The following is a 17,960-nucleotide window of genomic DNA, read 5'->3' on the forward strand; positions in this document are numbered from 1 at the left end:
GCCTTCGATCCTGGGCACTGAAGGAAGAGTAACCTAACACTACACAACAAATTGCAGCCCTGCTGGTCTCAGTGAATTTGGTAACAGCCTGACTTATTAGCAGGCTTCCAGTAGATAGCTGTCATAGGTGCTGACTGCAGGGAACTGGATGTCAAAGCACAACCTTAGAGGACTGAGAAAACTCTTTCCCCTCGAGGCTTTGTTAATTTGATTTATGTGTACAGGGAGGAAACTAATTGCTAATTGCTGCAGTGCATACCATGGAATTGCAGCACTCCATTTCAAAAGCTGCATCTCAAGAGTACCAACAGACTTCAGTTTTACAGACTGCTGATGAGAGATACATCTCAAACAGGAATTTTTTAGTGCTGGTGCTTAAGAAATGGTACAAAGGGAACTTGCAATGCCCTGTGCCACCATCTCTTCCCTGGGGAAAACAGCCAACCCCACGCACACCGTCATGCTGAGAGCCAAGGCAGTTACCTCAGCATGAACACACTCTTCCTGTTGTTCAGGCAATTAGCAGATAAAGCATCTAGTGCCAGTAATTAAATCGTTAAGAGTCTTTGTTCTGGAATGTTTGCTTCTTAGTACCTTTGTAAGTATGTTCCCGAGACCACTAGCCGAGGTTGTCAATCCTCCTTTTATTAAGGTGCAAAGACTGGACACTGATGAACTACTCTGTCCAATTTCTACATCCTTGATATTTCCCTGTTGGAAGATTTTTGTTCTACTAAAAAATAAATAATAATAATAATGGTTGTTGTCTCAACAGAATGCAACATTTTTTTCTTCAGAATCTTTCCGTTAAAAGACATACAGTTTGGTTATGTCTATAAAACTGATGAGTGGCAACATAAATAAAACCTTTGCCTGTAAATACTGCCTCTTAGCTGGTATTACTGTCAGAATCACTCAAATGTCTAGTCAAACACTTCTTCAGGTGTAGTCTAGTACTAAGACACACCAAACACTGCACAAATCGTTACTGCTCTGTGATTCATTAATGTTTTAACATCTGTTCCAGTTTGCCCCATGCAGAAGAAACAACCCTCAGAAATCCTCAGCTTTCCAAACAGCACTCAAAAGCAGCAGATAAAGGGAAGCATGAGGTCTGGAGATGTCAGTCTGTCCTGAGATCTTGAAAGCAGGGAAACTGAGGGAACTGTCAGTCTCCCCCTGATCACCCTTACCACCTGAGCGTGTCAAAGTGTAGTATGCTAGACCTGTAAAAAGCAAATTACTTGTCAGCCCACGCTAGTTCAGCTCATTTAATCATCTATGAGAAAAAGTAGTACTTGTTCCCGCTCAGAATTGCTATTTCTAATTAGGACTAAATTGCCCCACACTTTTAGCAGTCATGGTAAAGAGGTAGCTGATATCTAATAGCCATGGAAATTGGTTTTCACTCTAAACTCTAGCCACACATCTGCTTATAACAAATTTGAGGCAAACTGGCAAGGTAACCTAACTTTAAAAGAAGATTAAACAATCCAGAAAGAAGCCGTCAGAGCAGAATCCATTTACACTCTATAGCCAGTCAAGAACAGGTGTTCCTTTTTTCATTAGAAAATGTGAGGCACAGTGTGAGAAGTTCAGGTTTCAGGTCCTGTTCCTCCTAACACAGAGCAGGTCTACAACCCTCAGTCCCCTCTGTCCTTGTGTACTCTCTCACCAGAACTGGAATGCCCACCATCTTCCTCCCCTCGTGTTTCCACCCCAACGCTGTAAACGCTGCACTGAGATACTGGATCAAAAAATAAAGAAAGATTTAAGAAAAAACAGTAAGGAAGAAAAGCCTTCAACAATTCCTAATTAGCTAATCTACACATTCAGCTCTTCCACAAAATAAACAACTTGGAATTATATCATTATAGGAGAATATCCCAAAGCATCAATCTCAGTTTTCAGTTTGTAGCCACACAGGACATCACACACAATGCACAAATCCTCCTGCTTCTCTTTTTGTACAAAAAGGTCTCAGAGGTTTGGCAGTATCTGTCATTTTCTTATGCCTCAACAACAAAACTAAATACTTGTGTTTTTCTTTCTTTTAAAGTGTTTCTAAACAGATAGGTTGGCCCAGTTGTGATTTCCTTTCTATTTTTCCTAGTGCAGAACTGCGTGTTCATTTGAGTAAGCTGCAGTAAGGCAGAAGCCATTCATGTGGGCTGTGACAGATGAGGAAATTTATCAAGAGAGTCATTACTTATTATGCCAATGTGAATGTATAGCTTACTGGATCTAATCCCTTACTATATTACACTGGTGTATTGCTTACAAAAAATAACACAACAAACTTTAAAGCAACACTATACACTTCATTTACAAAGGACACAGTTATAATACAAAAATCACACTTTGCTATAAATGATTTCCCAAATCAAAAATCCCAAATTCAATATATTTTTATGGTTCCCATTAAGAAAAATAATCAACAGAGGGGAAACATTGTTTTCAGTGAATCACATAGTGGACTTCATATCAATATTGTCCTTAGATGTTGAATAAGCCATAAGCTCTTTCTTCAAACAGAAAGAGGAATTTTATAAGCATACGTTGCAGCTAACACTAAAAGAACAAACTATACAGTCTATCACTATACCAATATAACACTTCTTTCTTCCATCTATAGAAAAACAAATGAAAGAACTACGTTAAGCCATTTCAAAAAATAAAAAGAATAAAAAAAAACAAAAAAGAAGGAAAATCAAATGAAATCCACGAAAACTATAGAATAGACAGGCCTTTCTATTAATACCTTTGAAGTACAAATATAGACTATTTTGGAGCAGAGAAAAAATTCAGATTTGACATAAGTGGGTATCTGGAGCCAAAATTTATCAAGTTAGTGTTCCACAGATAATAGCTTAGGTCACGCGGGGCAACTTTCCTGCACAAAAGATACCTCCTCATGTTCTCAGAGCCATTCTTTATGGGCGAGGTACCAGGAGGATAAGGGGAAACTTTCACTTGTATGATATTACTCATCCCCTTTCAAAAGGTCTTTGTACTTATAAATACACATTGAAAATTGTCATGAGAATAAAAAGAATCCCAAGTGATTACGTAAAATAGGGGAAAGAAATAAATCTGGGTGAGTTCACTGAGCTCCTGCTTACCCAGAAACATGGATATATCAATTTCTAAAGATGTAGCAGAGAGGTATTCAGACTCAGGCTAACTATATTTAGTTCTTGCATTTTTACAGCAATACAATAAATATGAGACTGATAGCCAGCAGCAAACAGGATGAATTCCCACAGACTTGCTGTTTGCAAGGTAGTTCTCCAGTGCTGGCACGACAGAAGTCAGGATTTGTTCACATCCTGTGAACATAAAGACAGCCGCTCAGACTGCAGGTAAAGCAGCAGTGGCCTAGGCCAGCTATTCACCCATGAATATGTCAGTGGGTACCTATTAATGAACAGTAACTACTAATGGCAGTGGAGACAGAATGGGTCTTTCCTGGGAGAAGCAGTCTCCAGAAGCACAAATAAAAACATGATTATTTTTCCTTTCTCCCCTTGTTCTCTTCCCATTGGAGGGTGATGAACTCCTCCTGCTGAGTTTTCTCATTTGGAAACACTGAATTTTCTGTCCCACAGGTGACTTAAATTTTATTCATTCTGAATTTTCACAGTTCAACTTTTCCAAGACATTCTGGGCTCTCCTTGCTTGCCAACTGTTTTGTAGGCTTTACTTGATACAAACGTTTGAAGCTCCAAAGTTTTAACAGCTCTGAATATAACTGCTGAGGGACAAGTGAAACCTGAGTCTGAAGGAAGTTTCCTTCCTCACTTTCAGACAAAGATGTAAAGTTCTTTCCTCTCTGCAGAGCAACTTTTGTTTCTTTGGCAATGACTGTGTAGGGGAGCTGCTGCTGTCTACTTTCCCACAGCCCTTTGAAGAACTAGGCTTCAGTTATGGATAGCACCAGGCACTGGTGACAAATCAATTCTTGCCAGAGATGGATTTGTGAGATTCTGCAGGTGATATTACCAGCTGGAAGAAGGAAAAGATATGCCTCTAGAGGACAGTTAGTTAGAAACTAGACGCATTACGAAGGGATTTAAACCTCCCTATTGCTCGAGGGGGAAGATATCTCAGTGAAGAAAGATTTGAGGGAGGATATACAGAATGAAAAGCAGAGCTGAAACATAAGAACAGCCCTATGGACCGGATGAAGAGCAAAGCAAAGAAGTCTGTAGTCTGTCGGTCCTTGTTCTTAATCATGGAAACACATTCATCTTTCACAGTCACAAGGCTGTGAATCTGCCAGTAACTGACACCTCTCATTTTTGAGAGGGACGGCACAATAAAGCACTGCAAGGCTATGAGGGTTTTTAAGATAATGTTTGAGAGAATTAACTGATCAGATAAGGTATAGCTAGAATTATCACAAACAGCACCACAACAGTCCATCTTTCTTTACACATCATTCAATATGAATCAACTGAAGTGAACTTATAGAAGTCAAATCAAAAATCAAAGCTCCGTATAAAATAAGCATGGTAGACTCGTTATATCTTTTTTTCTTTTATTTTCTTTTCTCCTCTTGCATTTCTTGAAGACAGAGTAAGAAAAAAGTGGCTGACACCAACAGCCAGGGTGGGACTGGCAGAAGAGCAGCAAATGAGCTCTCCCCAGAAGTCAAAATGGGAGAAGCTGGGCAGGCATGCCTCTCTCTCCTATTTCAGCAAACTCTGAAGACCAACTGCTGTCACACAATGTGATCCCTCCATTTAACTTGCACAGAATCTAGTCCAAATCCCAATTAAAAAAAAAAAAAAACAGAAGTCCCTAGTGCATTTCAGCAACTTCATTTACAGCCCAGAGGGTCCCAATACACAAAACAACAACTAGTTCCAGCAGACTTCATCGCAACAGAAAGTTCCCACTCCAGACCTCCAAGTACATTAAGGTGATGTCTACTGGGATAATATGACTGGCACAGGCCGTGTCCTCAACACATTTTTCCCCAACTCCTTTATCAGAATTGTTAGCAAAATTTCTTACATTTATTGAGTCTGATCTAAGTAGTAGGCTACGAAAATTAAATTAATGTCATTCTCAGTAACATTTAGAAATTGCAAGCTAAGCAGCTGCCACTTATTGCTAGTAATTCAAAGTATATTACATTGAAAAAAGACATAAAATAACATATATCGATTTTGTCAGGTTTTTTTTCTTTCCCCAAGAAAACATATGCTGTGTGTCCCACATTTGTGGGACTACCTATACGCAGGTTTCACTGAAATAGCTTTGAGTCTTGACAAACAGATGTTGAGGGAAAACAGCTTACCGGAACACGTGATAAAAACTTTCTCAGATGAAAATGTTGGGTAAAGAAAAATAGCATGGGTAATACAGTAAACTAAAAGCAATGATTGTATATTTACATACAGAAGCAATAAGCAGAGAAACTAATGCTTAATGACGCTTGTGGAAATCTTGCTATAACATAGGAAAAAAAACACCATGTTCTAAGTATTATGTTAATTAAAGTATGACAAGACCAAGTTTTGTTAGATGCAAAGTATTTCTATAATTGATTTTACCCAAAGGCCAGATTCAAATTAGCTTCTCAATAGCTAGCCAAAATAACTTGAAAAGTGATGAAACAGCAGAATGTTTTTAAGCTACTATTCAAAATAACAAAATGGCAAGTGATTCCTAATCCCAAAACAAAGTACTGGAATATTATCCTGAGACTGACAAGAGCTCTGCAATTTTCTGTAATTTCTGTAATACCATCAGTAGAATCCAGCTTATTAAAATACTTTGCTCATGATTAAGCCTGACAACAGTCTTCAGTCTACTTTCCTTTGTGAGCAGACACAGAAGTTAAATCTTTAATATATATAACCACCATTGTTCATCACCTGTATCCTTTCCTGTTGTGAAAATAACTGGATCCATAAAGCTGAAACAGATCAGCACATGAAAACTGGCACTCAGTTCTTTATATTGTGTATATATATATACACACATACACACGCACTTCAAACTTGTAAGTAGTAGTAATATTGGTTCAAAGCACTCTACTAACCACTTCAAGGATTTTAGGGTCAGGTTTACAAAAAAAAAAGAGACAAATTGTATTGGAATATTTCAATAATTACTTTCCATTTACTTCTGAAATACTCAAACTCTTACAATTTCCTCTACAACAATCCTTCTTAATCCTGAGTTTATAAAATCTGCCACTTCTGAACTGCTACTGACCAAAAAAAATGTGCAATGCATTTCCTTTACCACAAAAAAAGAACTGTTACTGCACTGGGTCACTTCCAGAAGCCAGAAATAAGTCAAACTCCTCCTTCATGAAGAAACAGCTTTAAAAAAATTGGCAGGAAAACCTAGTTTCTTCCATATTCACAGCACGAAAAAAGTGATTGTACTCTCGTACAAAAGTACTTTAAAAAGTTTCAAATCAGTAGAAAGTTTCTGTACAGAGAAATAATAAAAATAAAACCCAGTCAGAGGTCTCAGTAAGCATTTCATAACACTTCATGTCCATATCCAAGTTAATAGGTGTTATGTATTAGACACTGTTTGTTTTCAATTTGGCAAATTTGAAAAACTTTTTGTGAGGAGTTATCCTCCTGATTACATTACAAAAACAATCTCTTATAGCTCAGATTTCAGTTTTCCCCTCTAAAAGCATGAAAACTAAAGGATGACTTCTCATTCACAGGCTGAAAATGGCAAAAATTCACCTATTTCCCAGAGATCAGATGGGGATTTCATGGAGATCCAAATACTACAAACCACAGTCTAAAACTTTGCTTCTCAACAATGTTATCTGATGATCGACTGCATCCAGAAAATCTGATACTTTCTCCTATACTCAACCTGAATAGTCCACGTTTTTCAATCAGCGTTTATGAAAGGTAATGCTAGTATATTGAGCAGAGAAGTTACTGATCCTCCTAAAATTAATATATTTCCATAGCACAAAAACTAAGACAAATTCACACTGTTATAAATATTATTCACAAAGGAAAATCCAAGGTTTGTAAATAAAATTCATTTTTAGGAATTCTTAACATTTGCATCTGATGGCATTTAGTGGAAAAAAAGAAAAGAATTAAAATACATACCTGTAAATCTGCTGAATATTTTCAGCTTTGATTTCCTTGAGGATTTCACGGTAGATATGAGGGTTATATGGTTCTGGAGATGCTGGAGCAGAAGGGCATTTCTTGCCTGCGTAATACCCTATCACAATTCCAAAAATAAATAAAATCAAAGCAGCACAAAATACTTTCAGTATCCGAAGAAAACTGCAGCGGTGGTTCTTTGGTGACTGCCTCGTGTAGTGTGAGATGTACTCAGGGTCTTCCTGAAGGCGCTGGAATCTTCCCTTAGGAGAAGCAGATGGCTGGATGGGTTCGAGATCGAGGTCGGGGCTCTGCGAGTTTCCCAGGTGATGCTGGACTGCACCATCCAGTCGGAAATGGTCAAAGCCAGGCTCCTCCAGCTCTTTTTCCATGTCCCATTCCAGTTCCAGTGCTGTGGCCTGGAGGTCATCACTATCAAGATATTGCCCCTGGGTTCTCTGGTCCGCATTCACTTTGTGATAGGCCATCTTTTTAACTATGAAAACAAATTGCAAAAAAAAACCAAAAAACTGAGTGTTTGTTTACTCATGTAAAAATAAACAATTTATAACTCCTTGGCAAACCTGGAAGAATTGAAAATACGTATTAAAAAGCAAAATCTCAGTTTCACCCCATTTCCATCTCCCTTTTATTCTTTGTAGAATCGGTGGTCCCACAATAATCATTAGAGAGGAAATAAGATATTCAAAAGGATACAATATATTGAAGGATATGAGTAAAAGGAATTGATGAGTACCAATGGCAAAACATAGAAGTTAGTCCATTATTTTTGTCAGTCTCGAGATAGCAATAAAAATTTGAGTGAAGATACAGAGTTTCCAAAACAATTATTTATTATCTGAAAGTCATATTAAAGCGTAACTGTGCACATCAATTTTATTGCACACACTGTACAAAATAATGCTGCTAAAATAAAGTTTCAAAAATAAAAATAACAAAACTCGCCTGGGTCTGATCCTAAACACAAGGAAATGAGAAGTTAAAGAAATTTCAGACTAACACTCTACTTACACATCAATCAGAGCCTTCTTTTTAGATGGAAGATTCTATTATTTATAGGTATTTTAAATGCATAGTTCCTGAATGACTGATGAATTTACTTAGAAATTCTCCCAGCTGTTTGGCTCTACTTACATTTCCCAATTTAATGAATAAAAATCACTGCCAGATACATATTTGCATCAAGATCGTTCCTTTAATAGCGTGGCCTATCTGTGGCACTTCTAGACACTTCGAAGGAAGTACAAGCCCTCCAAGGGGAACTGACCTCCAGTACAAACATTCAAAGTCAATTTCCAACAAATCATTTTTAACAGACTGCAAGTTGGGTGGGGTGCCATTTTCCTCCATACTTTGACAATAGCTATTTCATCACATAGGTATCTGTAATCAAGAGCTTTTCTAACTTCAAACTCATCAACTAGAATAAAATGAAGATAAAGATATTCGACTCCTTGCAGTGATAGATATCAAACTGAACCCTACAACTCTACATTATCTTTCCATTTTGACATTTTAAGGCATTTTCTAAGAAGTGCCTCCAGATAACGTTATTGAGGCCACATAATAGATGAACCCACTCTAATAGCAGAGAAAAATTTAGCCTGTTTGAAGCTCTTTTGAAGCGAGCAAACCGTTAGAAAGCATTGACATAATGAACAGCCTATTGTCCACTGAAAGTCTATCTTGCTCTCTACAATACCAATTTACAGATCCTATTTCCTTGTGCAGGCATATAAATATCCCTTGCCTATAACTGTCAGGCAGTCCAGTAACAGCAAAGACAGCACATACCTGAGGTACATGTTTCAGGTTTACCTATTGTATGCACTTTGCATATCAATTCTCCACCAGCAGACCAAACACTTCTATGCAAAGTGGAAGTAGCAGAGGATAGAGAGAGCTGAACTAAGTTTAAGCACACTTCATTCCATAATTTTAAACACATCTGAAGCAATGGACACGCATGCTTTCCAGACATCCAAATGTTGCTGGAAAACCCACAGGGAATATTTTAAAATCATGCTAGTGTCCTTCAGGATCAAAAAATTGCTAGTAAAGATACCTTCCCTGAAAATATGTAGACAGTCCACATCTTCACAGACTCTGGTCAATTTAGCAATCACTTCGGTGCTGCCATTCCATACCTTTGTGCATCTTGCCATGATGCATGCTTAACATTATGCATATGCTTCAGTGCTTTGCAGATCAGAGAACAAAGTGGAAAAAAGTTTGTAGCTAGAGTACTGTAAAATAACACGTCCTTAATTCTTCCAAGTGAATAATCATTTATTCAAAAAATATTAGTTTCAAGGGACCTTGGGAGATTAGCTAGTCCAGAATCTTATTCACAGCAGGACCATTGCCAGCACAGTATGAGGCGCATTACTATGTTGTCCTGCTGAACCTTCTAAGGTTCCCAGGATGGAAAGTACCTCTCTGCTAAGCTGTGGTACTTCCCCTCTGAAAATTTTTCTAACATCAGCCTGAACTTTCTGTGCCACAACTTGCACTTTCTTTTACTGCCTGCCCCTACCAAAGAGTTTGCTGCTGTCATTTTGCCTGTGTCAACAGAAGAAACAAGCCTTAAGTCAGGAGCTGTTCGCTCTGAGTCCTTCCAGTTTTCTCAGCATCCTTCTTGAATGGAAGGATCCAAAACCGGGCACAACAACTCAGTTGTGGCCTTACAGTACAGGAGAGCAGTGACATTCCTCGATATGCTAAGCCATAGACAGGGGGCTGCCTGCCTTGATCACAACTCTGCCACTTGGCACCTCCTGTAATGCTAATCCCAAATTGACGGTCTACAGCGCACCATGTCAACCTCTTTTCCCCAGCTGTACTTCACTTCAAAATCTCCAGAGAGAGCATGCTGTCTCCTCATCCAGTTTTGGGGGAAGATGTTGAATAATGTCAGCTTCAGAACTGGTCCACTGGTGCACTGTGCTCATTACCAGGCACCAAACAGACATCAAGTGCTAATAAATACCCGTTGGAAAACAGAGCCAACCAATCTTCAAGCTATTTATCTTTCCTTTTACTCTGTCTCCTCCTGCTTTGTTGATGAAGGGAATAATTTACAAACCATCAGTGACACTGTTAGGTAATAACAACTGCCCAACAGGTTCATCTTCCCAGCATCACTTCATACTGCTTTCTGCTAGAAAATCATTAAAAGATGAGTGTTTTGCCCTTCATAAGCAAAACAAATCACTACTATATAATTTCAACTCCAGAATTAATAGAGTCATTTAATACAAGGCTTTAGTCAAATAAACTCCTAACAGGTTATGGCAGAATTACCCATGGAATAAGAATCAAAGGCAGTTTTATGATGTAGTTGCATGGCTAATAATCTTGCTGAATTTATAAATAGTGTCTATTATCTATCAGTGATACTTAAGTTTTCTCTGCATTTATTACATTTAAAAAACATATTCTGTTGTTCAATGAAGTGTATTAATAAAAGTTATTTAAATCTCAAAATATAAATCCATAATAAAAATTAATACAAAATTTCTTCAAATGGCTGTTAATGCAGAGTGTAGTACCTACACTCCACAGCATAACACATGAATTCAACTCGCATACAAAGCACCAAAACTATTCACCACACTTCAGAAAATAAACTAAATGAACTGAAACATAAAAAAATTGTAATACATTTCTGCATTATATTTGAGACAGACTTTGGTGGGACCTGCTTAGCAATGCGTGTGGTTTAGTTAAATACAAATAAAGCAAGAACAGCCCCAGATACGGTCTTCATTCTTATAGTAACGTAGCCAAGTTCATTTTTTTGTGTCTAAAGAGATAACAAATCTTACCAAGAAATATCCAAATATACATCCCATCACATATTTTAAAACGTGTTTAGAAAGTGACTGCCTGGTTCTGAATGGTATAAATATATATACTGTTACATTAGCAGTTCTGTTTACCACTTGGCTGGTTAAAGGGGTACTATGACTTGAAGATTATGTGTTAAATATAGTTCCAGTTAAGAAGTAGAAGGATAAAGCAAACATTACAAAGAGAATAACAACATAAAAATAGGCAACAGAGAGAAGGATAAACTGTAAAGTCAAGAAAAGCCACTCTGATACTCAAGCTCAGCTTTCTCAATAGCAAAGACCATAAAACGATACGTACTTCTGAAAACTTCAGGAGACAGAAAATCCTACCCATCTGCCAGCAAGCTGTTTCAACATTTAATTGTCGCTAAATACATATTTTATTATAAAGATAAAAAAGCAATTGTAAAATGCTAGAAGCCTGAATGCGCACGAAGTAACCTTGAAAGCTGTTTTAGAGGGACAACAAAGTGGATCGTAAATTCTGGAATACAGAACATAGCAAACTGATGACCAATAAAGTTCACGCCCCTTTCCATACTTCCATTTATTTGCATGGAGAATGTTTATAATGAAGTATCAAATCAATGCTAAGTATCCCTTCAAATTGAACATACACAAGAAATTAAGAGTCAGTCTTTAAGAGATCATTATTGCCTTAGCAAGCCTGTTTCAAATCTACCTGTTCTCTGAGGCAAAAATAATGCATTTACCTTCTGTCCAGTCAGTACATCTTGTTATGAAACCACCAGAAACCACTTGGGATGCTTTTCCTGCTTAAATCCCTTATCAATGAAGCCTTTGGAAGCTATTTAATGAGGACTATGTGAAAGGTATCATCTATATCACACTGGCTCTCTCTAATATCTCCCCTACAGAAAGGTCGAATAACATGAACGTCCTATGAAACCAGTAAATAACAAAACGAATATATTGCAGTAAATTCAATAAAGTAAGAAAAAACAGATCAACACAGACAACCACTGAATTCAAGTTGTCTCTTCATATAATACTATTAAGCCTTCACTTGGCACCCATTCCCAGAGCAGCTCTTTCCTCTCATTCTGGTGGTTACAGCTCGGTTTCCTGGGCACTCTGTGATCTAGAGTTTAGAAGCAACCCCCTCTGCATAAGAATCAATCATCTCAGAAATGTTCTATGAACCTTAATCTTTCCCTTTTCCCATTCTTCCTCAGACCAAGTGCCTATACATTAAAACCTAATAATCAGTCTCTTTGCACGTATTTTTTTTCCATAGTCAAGGTATTATTGAGAATACATTTTTTCCACCACAGTTCCCTAGACATTGTAATTGCCTCTAAAAACAACAAGAAACAAAAAACAAAGCTTTACCAAGAAAAGAAAAATAAAAAAAAACACCAAAACTGTGACTGCGGTATTTGCATTTGGACTTAAAGTTGAATTTTATGTGAAATAAAATTATTGTAAATGTTGTTTAACTTGAAAATGCTGACAGCAATAGCTGCAATAACAGGCCCTAGCAGCTTTTAAGAAAGTTAATTTTTTATGACTCATTTTGTGCTGTACAATGTTTTTTTTTTGTTTTTGTTTTTTGTCAGTCATTTGTTTGGACACATTTCACTTTGAATTTTCTTTTTCCCCAGTTGCTTTTTGCTCTTTAATTACAGTCATTCACAATGAAGTTACTGCTAAAAGAATTTTTTTTAAAAGTAATTTTAGCTTTTAAAATGTGAAAAACGTACACTTGAAAACTCTTACACTCTAAGTAAGTTTGGCTAGCAGGAGTCCACTATAGTTTGAAAGGTACCAATACAGACAAAAAAATAATACGGGGCGGATTACATTTCGTAAACAAACAAACAAAAAAACCCTGCAAATTGACCAAAACAAAACCCAAACCACCACCACCAATAGTATTTTTGAAGATCCTGTTCTGCTGAAAAAAACAGAGCTAATATTGGGAGGGAAAAGAGCAGAACAGTTCACCTACCAGCTCCCTTCTGCTCCTGGTGATACAGCACAAAACTAAGCCATCAAGACTGGTTCTCAGAATTTAGGATTAATTTGTGAAATTCTTATGGTTACAGCAGATAAATCATGGATTCATCCAGGTTCTATGCTCTTCCAATAGTAAGAAAATCTAAGTGAATTAGCAGGGAAATTAGTAAATAAAATCTATTATTGATTTATCACCCTATCATCAAGATTTCACAATGCAATCAGAGAGAAATGACATATGAAGCCAGTGTCTCAAGTTCAGATTAGTTTTTTTTTTTTTAAATAACATCAGCTTTTAAATGAAATATTCAAGAAGTTGATAAACACAAATAATATGCTTCCACTGTCACCATGCCCTGATCTTCTAACTTGCTACAAAAAAAAAAACAGGTCACTACTTATAAAACAAACAAACAACCTTGTCTCAGAGCGCACTTTATAGGAGAATAATTTCATTTCTTGCTCAGTGGGTTTTTATTGAGCTTTATCAGTTTCAACAATGACATGGAGCCCTTAAAGATAATGTATTATGGAGCTGAGGATGGCAACATTTACATTTTAGCTTTATTGGAATTTTACTATATTTTGATAGATGACAGTCTTAATGTTTCCATGCACGGTTTATAGCAGAAAACACAGCAAGGCAGCAGCATCATCTTCTACTATTCTGAATAATCTGTATCCACAGAACTCAGAAAATAAGCAAGTTTACTCCACAAACACACCAAATTTATTTTCTGGATGAACTCTTGAATGTTAAAACTCAATGACACAGAGTAAGGTTGTCACGGCAACTGCTACTGCAAGCCAAGATTGGAACGTTTCTGAAAGCAGGTTTAAATCCCCCCCCATACACACTGATGCACACCAACACTCTAGAACCCCATGAGAAGGCAATAACACTATCACCACTTACCCACCATGGCAAGCTTAGAGGACATCCGCTGAAGCCACTTTCCCAGCCTGATGTGTGACAGTGCCACGGGATTTCCACAGACTGATGCCATACGTGAAACCCTGGAGCCACAGCTCTTGTTCGCAAGGTCTCAACGAGGAAGCGTTAATTTGTCACGTGATGAAACATTAGAAGATTTAGCACTGCTATAGCTATAGGCTAGTGGAGTGGTAATGCTTTTGGTGGCCTTTGACCTTTCTGGTTTGTTTTGTGTGCTGTTTTTTAGGTTTTTTCTTTTAATCTCCGCTGAAATAAGCTGTCAAGTCTGAGAAATGTCAAAGTTTGGTCATTTGAGTCTGCCCAGAGGTGTAATTTTGCCTGGTGTACAATTCCTGTGAATTTATCACATTATTTCACACATAGTCAATGTGGTGTGACATTCAGCATCCTGAGCGCGCCAATGTCTACACGCTGAAATGAGTTCATGATTTCTCTCTAAAGCAAAAAATCAAGGTGCGTTAGTTCAGGTCAGCTGAGGAATCCTTAATGGATTCGTGGAACAAAGAATCAAAGGGAGCACTCCTGTGTACCTGTTACACAGTCCTGCTGAGCTCCTGAGCCAGCCTCCACTCTAGGCAGCAGTGAGTTGAGCATCTTACACTGAAAACTGATTTGTTCATTCAGTTGAGGATCATTCACTTTTCAAACATGTTCAAGGCAATGAAATAAATCTACATGCTACAGCTCTATAGATGAGTATCTCTGCAGGAGAGTTTTGCACTTTCGTGCTATCCCTTCCAGAATGAAATCCCCAAAAAACAGCCAGATCTGATAGTCTGCCAAACTCCACTTAGTCATGACGACAGCCCAGGGAGAAGAGGCACTGCTGCTTCCAGGATATGTGCTTTGTTGTTTCATCTTCCACCTCAATGTGATAGACTACCAGACATCAATTACACACATTTCTCAGCCTTGCAGAGATGGATGAAGATGACTGTATTACACTGAATAAACTAGACAAGTTTGTTATCCTAAAGAAGACCTCAATTCTCATTTGCTCATTCCAGCCTTTTATAGCCACTTTTGACAACCACAAGTTGGCAGATTAACTTTTATATATTCAAAATTTATCACAGACTGCTGAGCAGTTCTTATTAACACCATTAGTCAGCACTAATGAAATTAAAGTAATAATTTCTTAGAAAGTAAATGTAATACTTTATCACAAATAAAGCAGCCTTAGAAAGGAAAATAATAAATACTTCACAATGTAAAATAAACAGAGCAGTTCCTTTAGAGAAAAGTTTTTGAAAAACCTTCTTGATCTTTTAGACCAGCCCGCACTTTGTGCACAGTTGTTAGAACTTACACAGTTTACACTGCAGTATTTTTTGAGTTAAAGACCTTAACAACTGAAGATAAACAAAGAACAAAAACATGGGGAAAGAAACATTTGAGAAACACAGAGCTTATTACACTGAGTTAGAGTAAGCTATAAGCTGTATAGCAGCCCTGATGCTAAGACTTACTACAGCACTTGCCATCTAAATTGCGAGAATGGTACAGGAACAGGAGGACCAATGGTTTGCACTAACTCAGCTTTATACCATCAGTTAAATGTGTGCTGATGGTCTTGGTGAGATGCTGGATACCTGAGCTCAGGTACATGCTCTCATACAACATCTGTCTCTAAAAGAAATAAAAACGACAGTTTGCAGACACTGGAACCGTTAAATAGCCACAGAAGAACAGCAGTAGCTGACCACTCACTAAGCATACTTTACATATCTGCTAATATTTACTCTCTTGGATTGCCTGCAAATAGCAACATTAGCCCAAAAATATCCCAAGCAACAGCAGTGAGAGAAGACTAAGTCCTATTTTCTCTGCAATCAGATGAAAAACAGAACATTCATTTCACAGCAGAATGCATTACAGCCTCTTAAAAAGATGGGATGATGCATCATTTACACTAACTCTCTTAATGCTGGATAGTTGTATGGAAAAGCTGACGAGTCAGAGATAGAAACATTGGCTGGTGGAGACCTCAGAGCTCTTGTGCTCCAACGTACCACCCACAGTGTGACCGCAACCACGAGCAGATGGAGTCACCAGTCCTTAAACTGAGCTCATTCAGAGTTCAACCAGAGCTAAAGGGTTCAACAGGAACACAGATTATGCAATTTTTCTCTTCCCCTCTACTGCTAATACATCTGTTTCTTATGAAAAATAACACCACTACGCAAAAATAAAAATCCTCAAACTTGCAATATAGCCAGCCATTAAAACTCACACAGACATTTCTGCTTAAAAAATAAACACAGGAAAAAAAGCCAGGAATGGAAACAAAAACAAAAGCCTTAACGCACAGCCATAGCGGCTATGGCATACAAAATTCATTTCCATTAATGAGACGTGGTAGTCCCCAGGCCAGCGCCCTTTGCATGTGAACCATGGTAATCAGATTGTATGAGCATTTGTGGGAAGCTCGTGGGACAGCAACCAACTATAACTATATAGCAAGCACAGCAGATTAGCAGTTTGCTAAAAACTGCTTGACTTGTAACCCTTGAAGCACACGAACGATGCAGATCAGATCACCTCAATCCCTGGTAAGTGAAGCATTTCATTTTGTGATTCACATTTGCTGCAGAGTTTCACTCAATTTGTGTGTCATCAAAACGCGTACAAATATCCTCCTCCGTGGCATCTTTGTGCGACAAGAGTACAGAATAAACAAACAAGTAAGGGTTGTGTCAACTCAGATTTGGTCATGCATTTTTCCCGTGCAGTGCCTTGCTATTGCTCTTCAAAACAGCCTCCAGTAACCCCAGCAGAGCTGGAGCAGGACAGACATACAGGCACCCCTAGCAGGACACATTGCAGGTGCTCAGCAGGTTCAGATACAGACGAAATGCCAGTGCCTAAAATGCCTAAGACATCAGAATCTGGTCTCAGCGAGACAAGCTTTTCCTTTCTAAGAAGTGCTAACAAGAGAACCCTTCAGACAGGAGGAGGAGGAAAACAAATCAGAACCTCGGCTTTCCTTCCTTTGGCAGGAATACATTTAATTGCTTCATAGCTTGGGCTTTATCTGCCGTGTTTTCCCAGTGACAGGAACAGATGGAAAATTTTCCTTCTCGAGACAGACGTGTTTTAAAAACACTTGAGTTTCAAGGGAATTTCAGTGTCATTAGATCTGTAACACTTTTTATTGACTTTATTCCCAACCTAATTCTACATCATCTCAATCACCAGTTCTCAAATCACCTTTTGTGCAGAGCTAGGAACGATTAAGAAGCCAATGTTCTCAAAAGAAAAAAACAAAAAAACAAGCCACAAAACGGAGAGAATCAATAAACTAATTTCCAAAGAACACAACTTCACAAAAATTAAAAAAATATTATCCATAGCAGACTCCGAAAAGGCATGCAAGAAACATTGCAATTAGTGAGGCTGAATAACAGAATAACCTATTACATTTAGCAAATGGCTATGTATTTTTAATATTCAATTAATCTCTTCTTTTTTTAAAACCAGAATATGAATTATAGCACCACTGCCTGACTTCTTTTCTCCCCAAAATACTTGGCAATATCTCCTCAAACATAAGAAAAGACTTCCCAGCCTAAACAAATTTACAGCCAATCATCACTTACACACTTTTCAGTCTTTCCTCTGAGAAATTGCATCAATTGCTGTAGTTACTATTATTAGGTGCCTGATCCCCCCAGTCCTTCCTTCCCTCCCAAGATATCGCTCAGTAAATAAAAAGTGAAGACAGAAGGATAAAGATCCACGACCAGGCATATTGCCTTGAACTTCAAAAATGGAAAAATAATTGTTAGCTTCCCAGGAACACCATTCAAAACTGAACAGCCCTTGACACATATGCCAATTATTGCTCTTAGACATAAATATATCTTCACTAAAAATATGCATTTTGATGAAATGTTATTTTTTAGTGGGAATATTTCCCTTCGTGAACCATCTTAATTAACTTTATTTATACATGACCTAATTTCAAACACAAAAAAAAATGAAGTCAAAAGATGCCCATGAGCTCCCACAGAAAGACAAGGCCAAGCAATTGTAAAAGCAGAA

The 17,960-nt window shown here is 37.8% G+C and overlaps 1 protein-coding gene across 1 annotated transcript in view; it reads right to left on the minus strand.

Moving 5' to 3' along the window:
- NAALADL2 (N-acetylated alpha-linked acidic dipeptidase like 2) overlaps window positions 1–17,960 on the minus strand; it is a 264,780-nt gene that overhangs the window by 175,684 nt on the left and 71,136 nt on the right. The window contains exon 2 of the mRNA XM_065748482.1: window positions 7,107–7,602. Within this exon, the coding sequence (XP_065604554.1) occupies window positions 7,107–7,602 (496 nt within the window). The remainder of the gene's footprint in view (window positions 1–7,106; window positions 7,603–17,960) is intronic.

Source organism: Cyrtonyx montezumae, unplaced genomic scaffold (genome assembly GCF_038088225.1).
Source record: "Cyrtonyx montezumae isolate F1298 unplaced genomic scaffold, pur_monq_1.0 scaffold_5, whole genome shotgun sequence".
Lineage (NCBI taxonomy): Eukaryota > Metazoa > Chordata > Aves > Galliformes > Odontophoridae > Cyrtonyx > Cyrtonyx montezumae.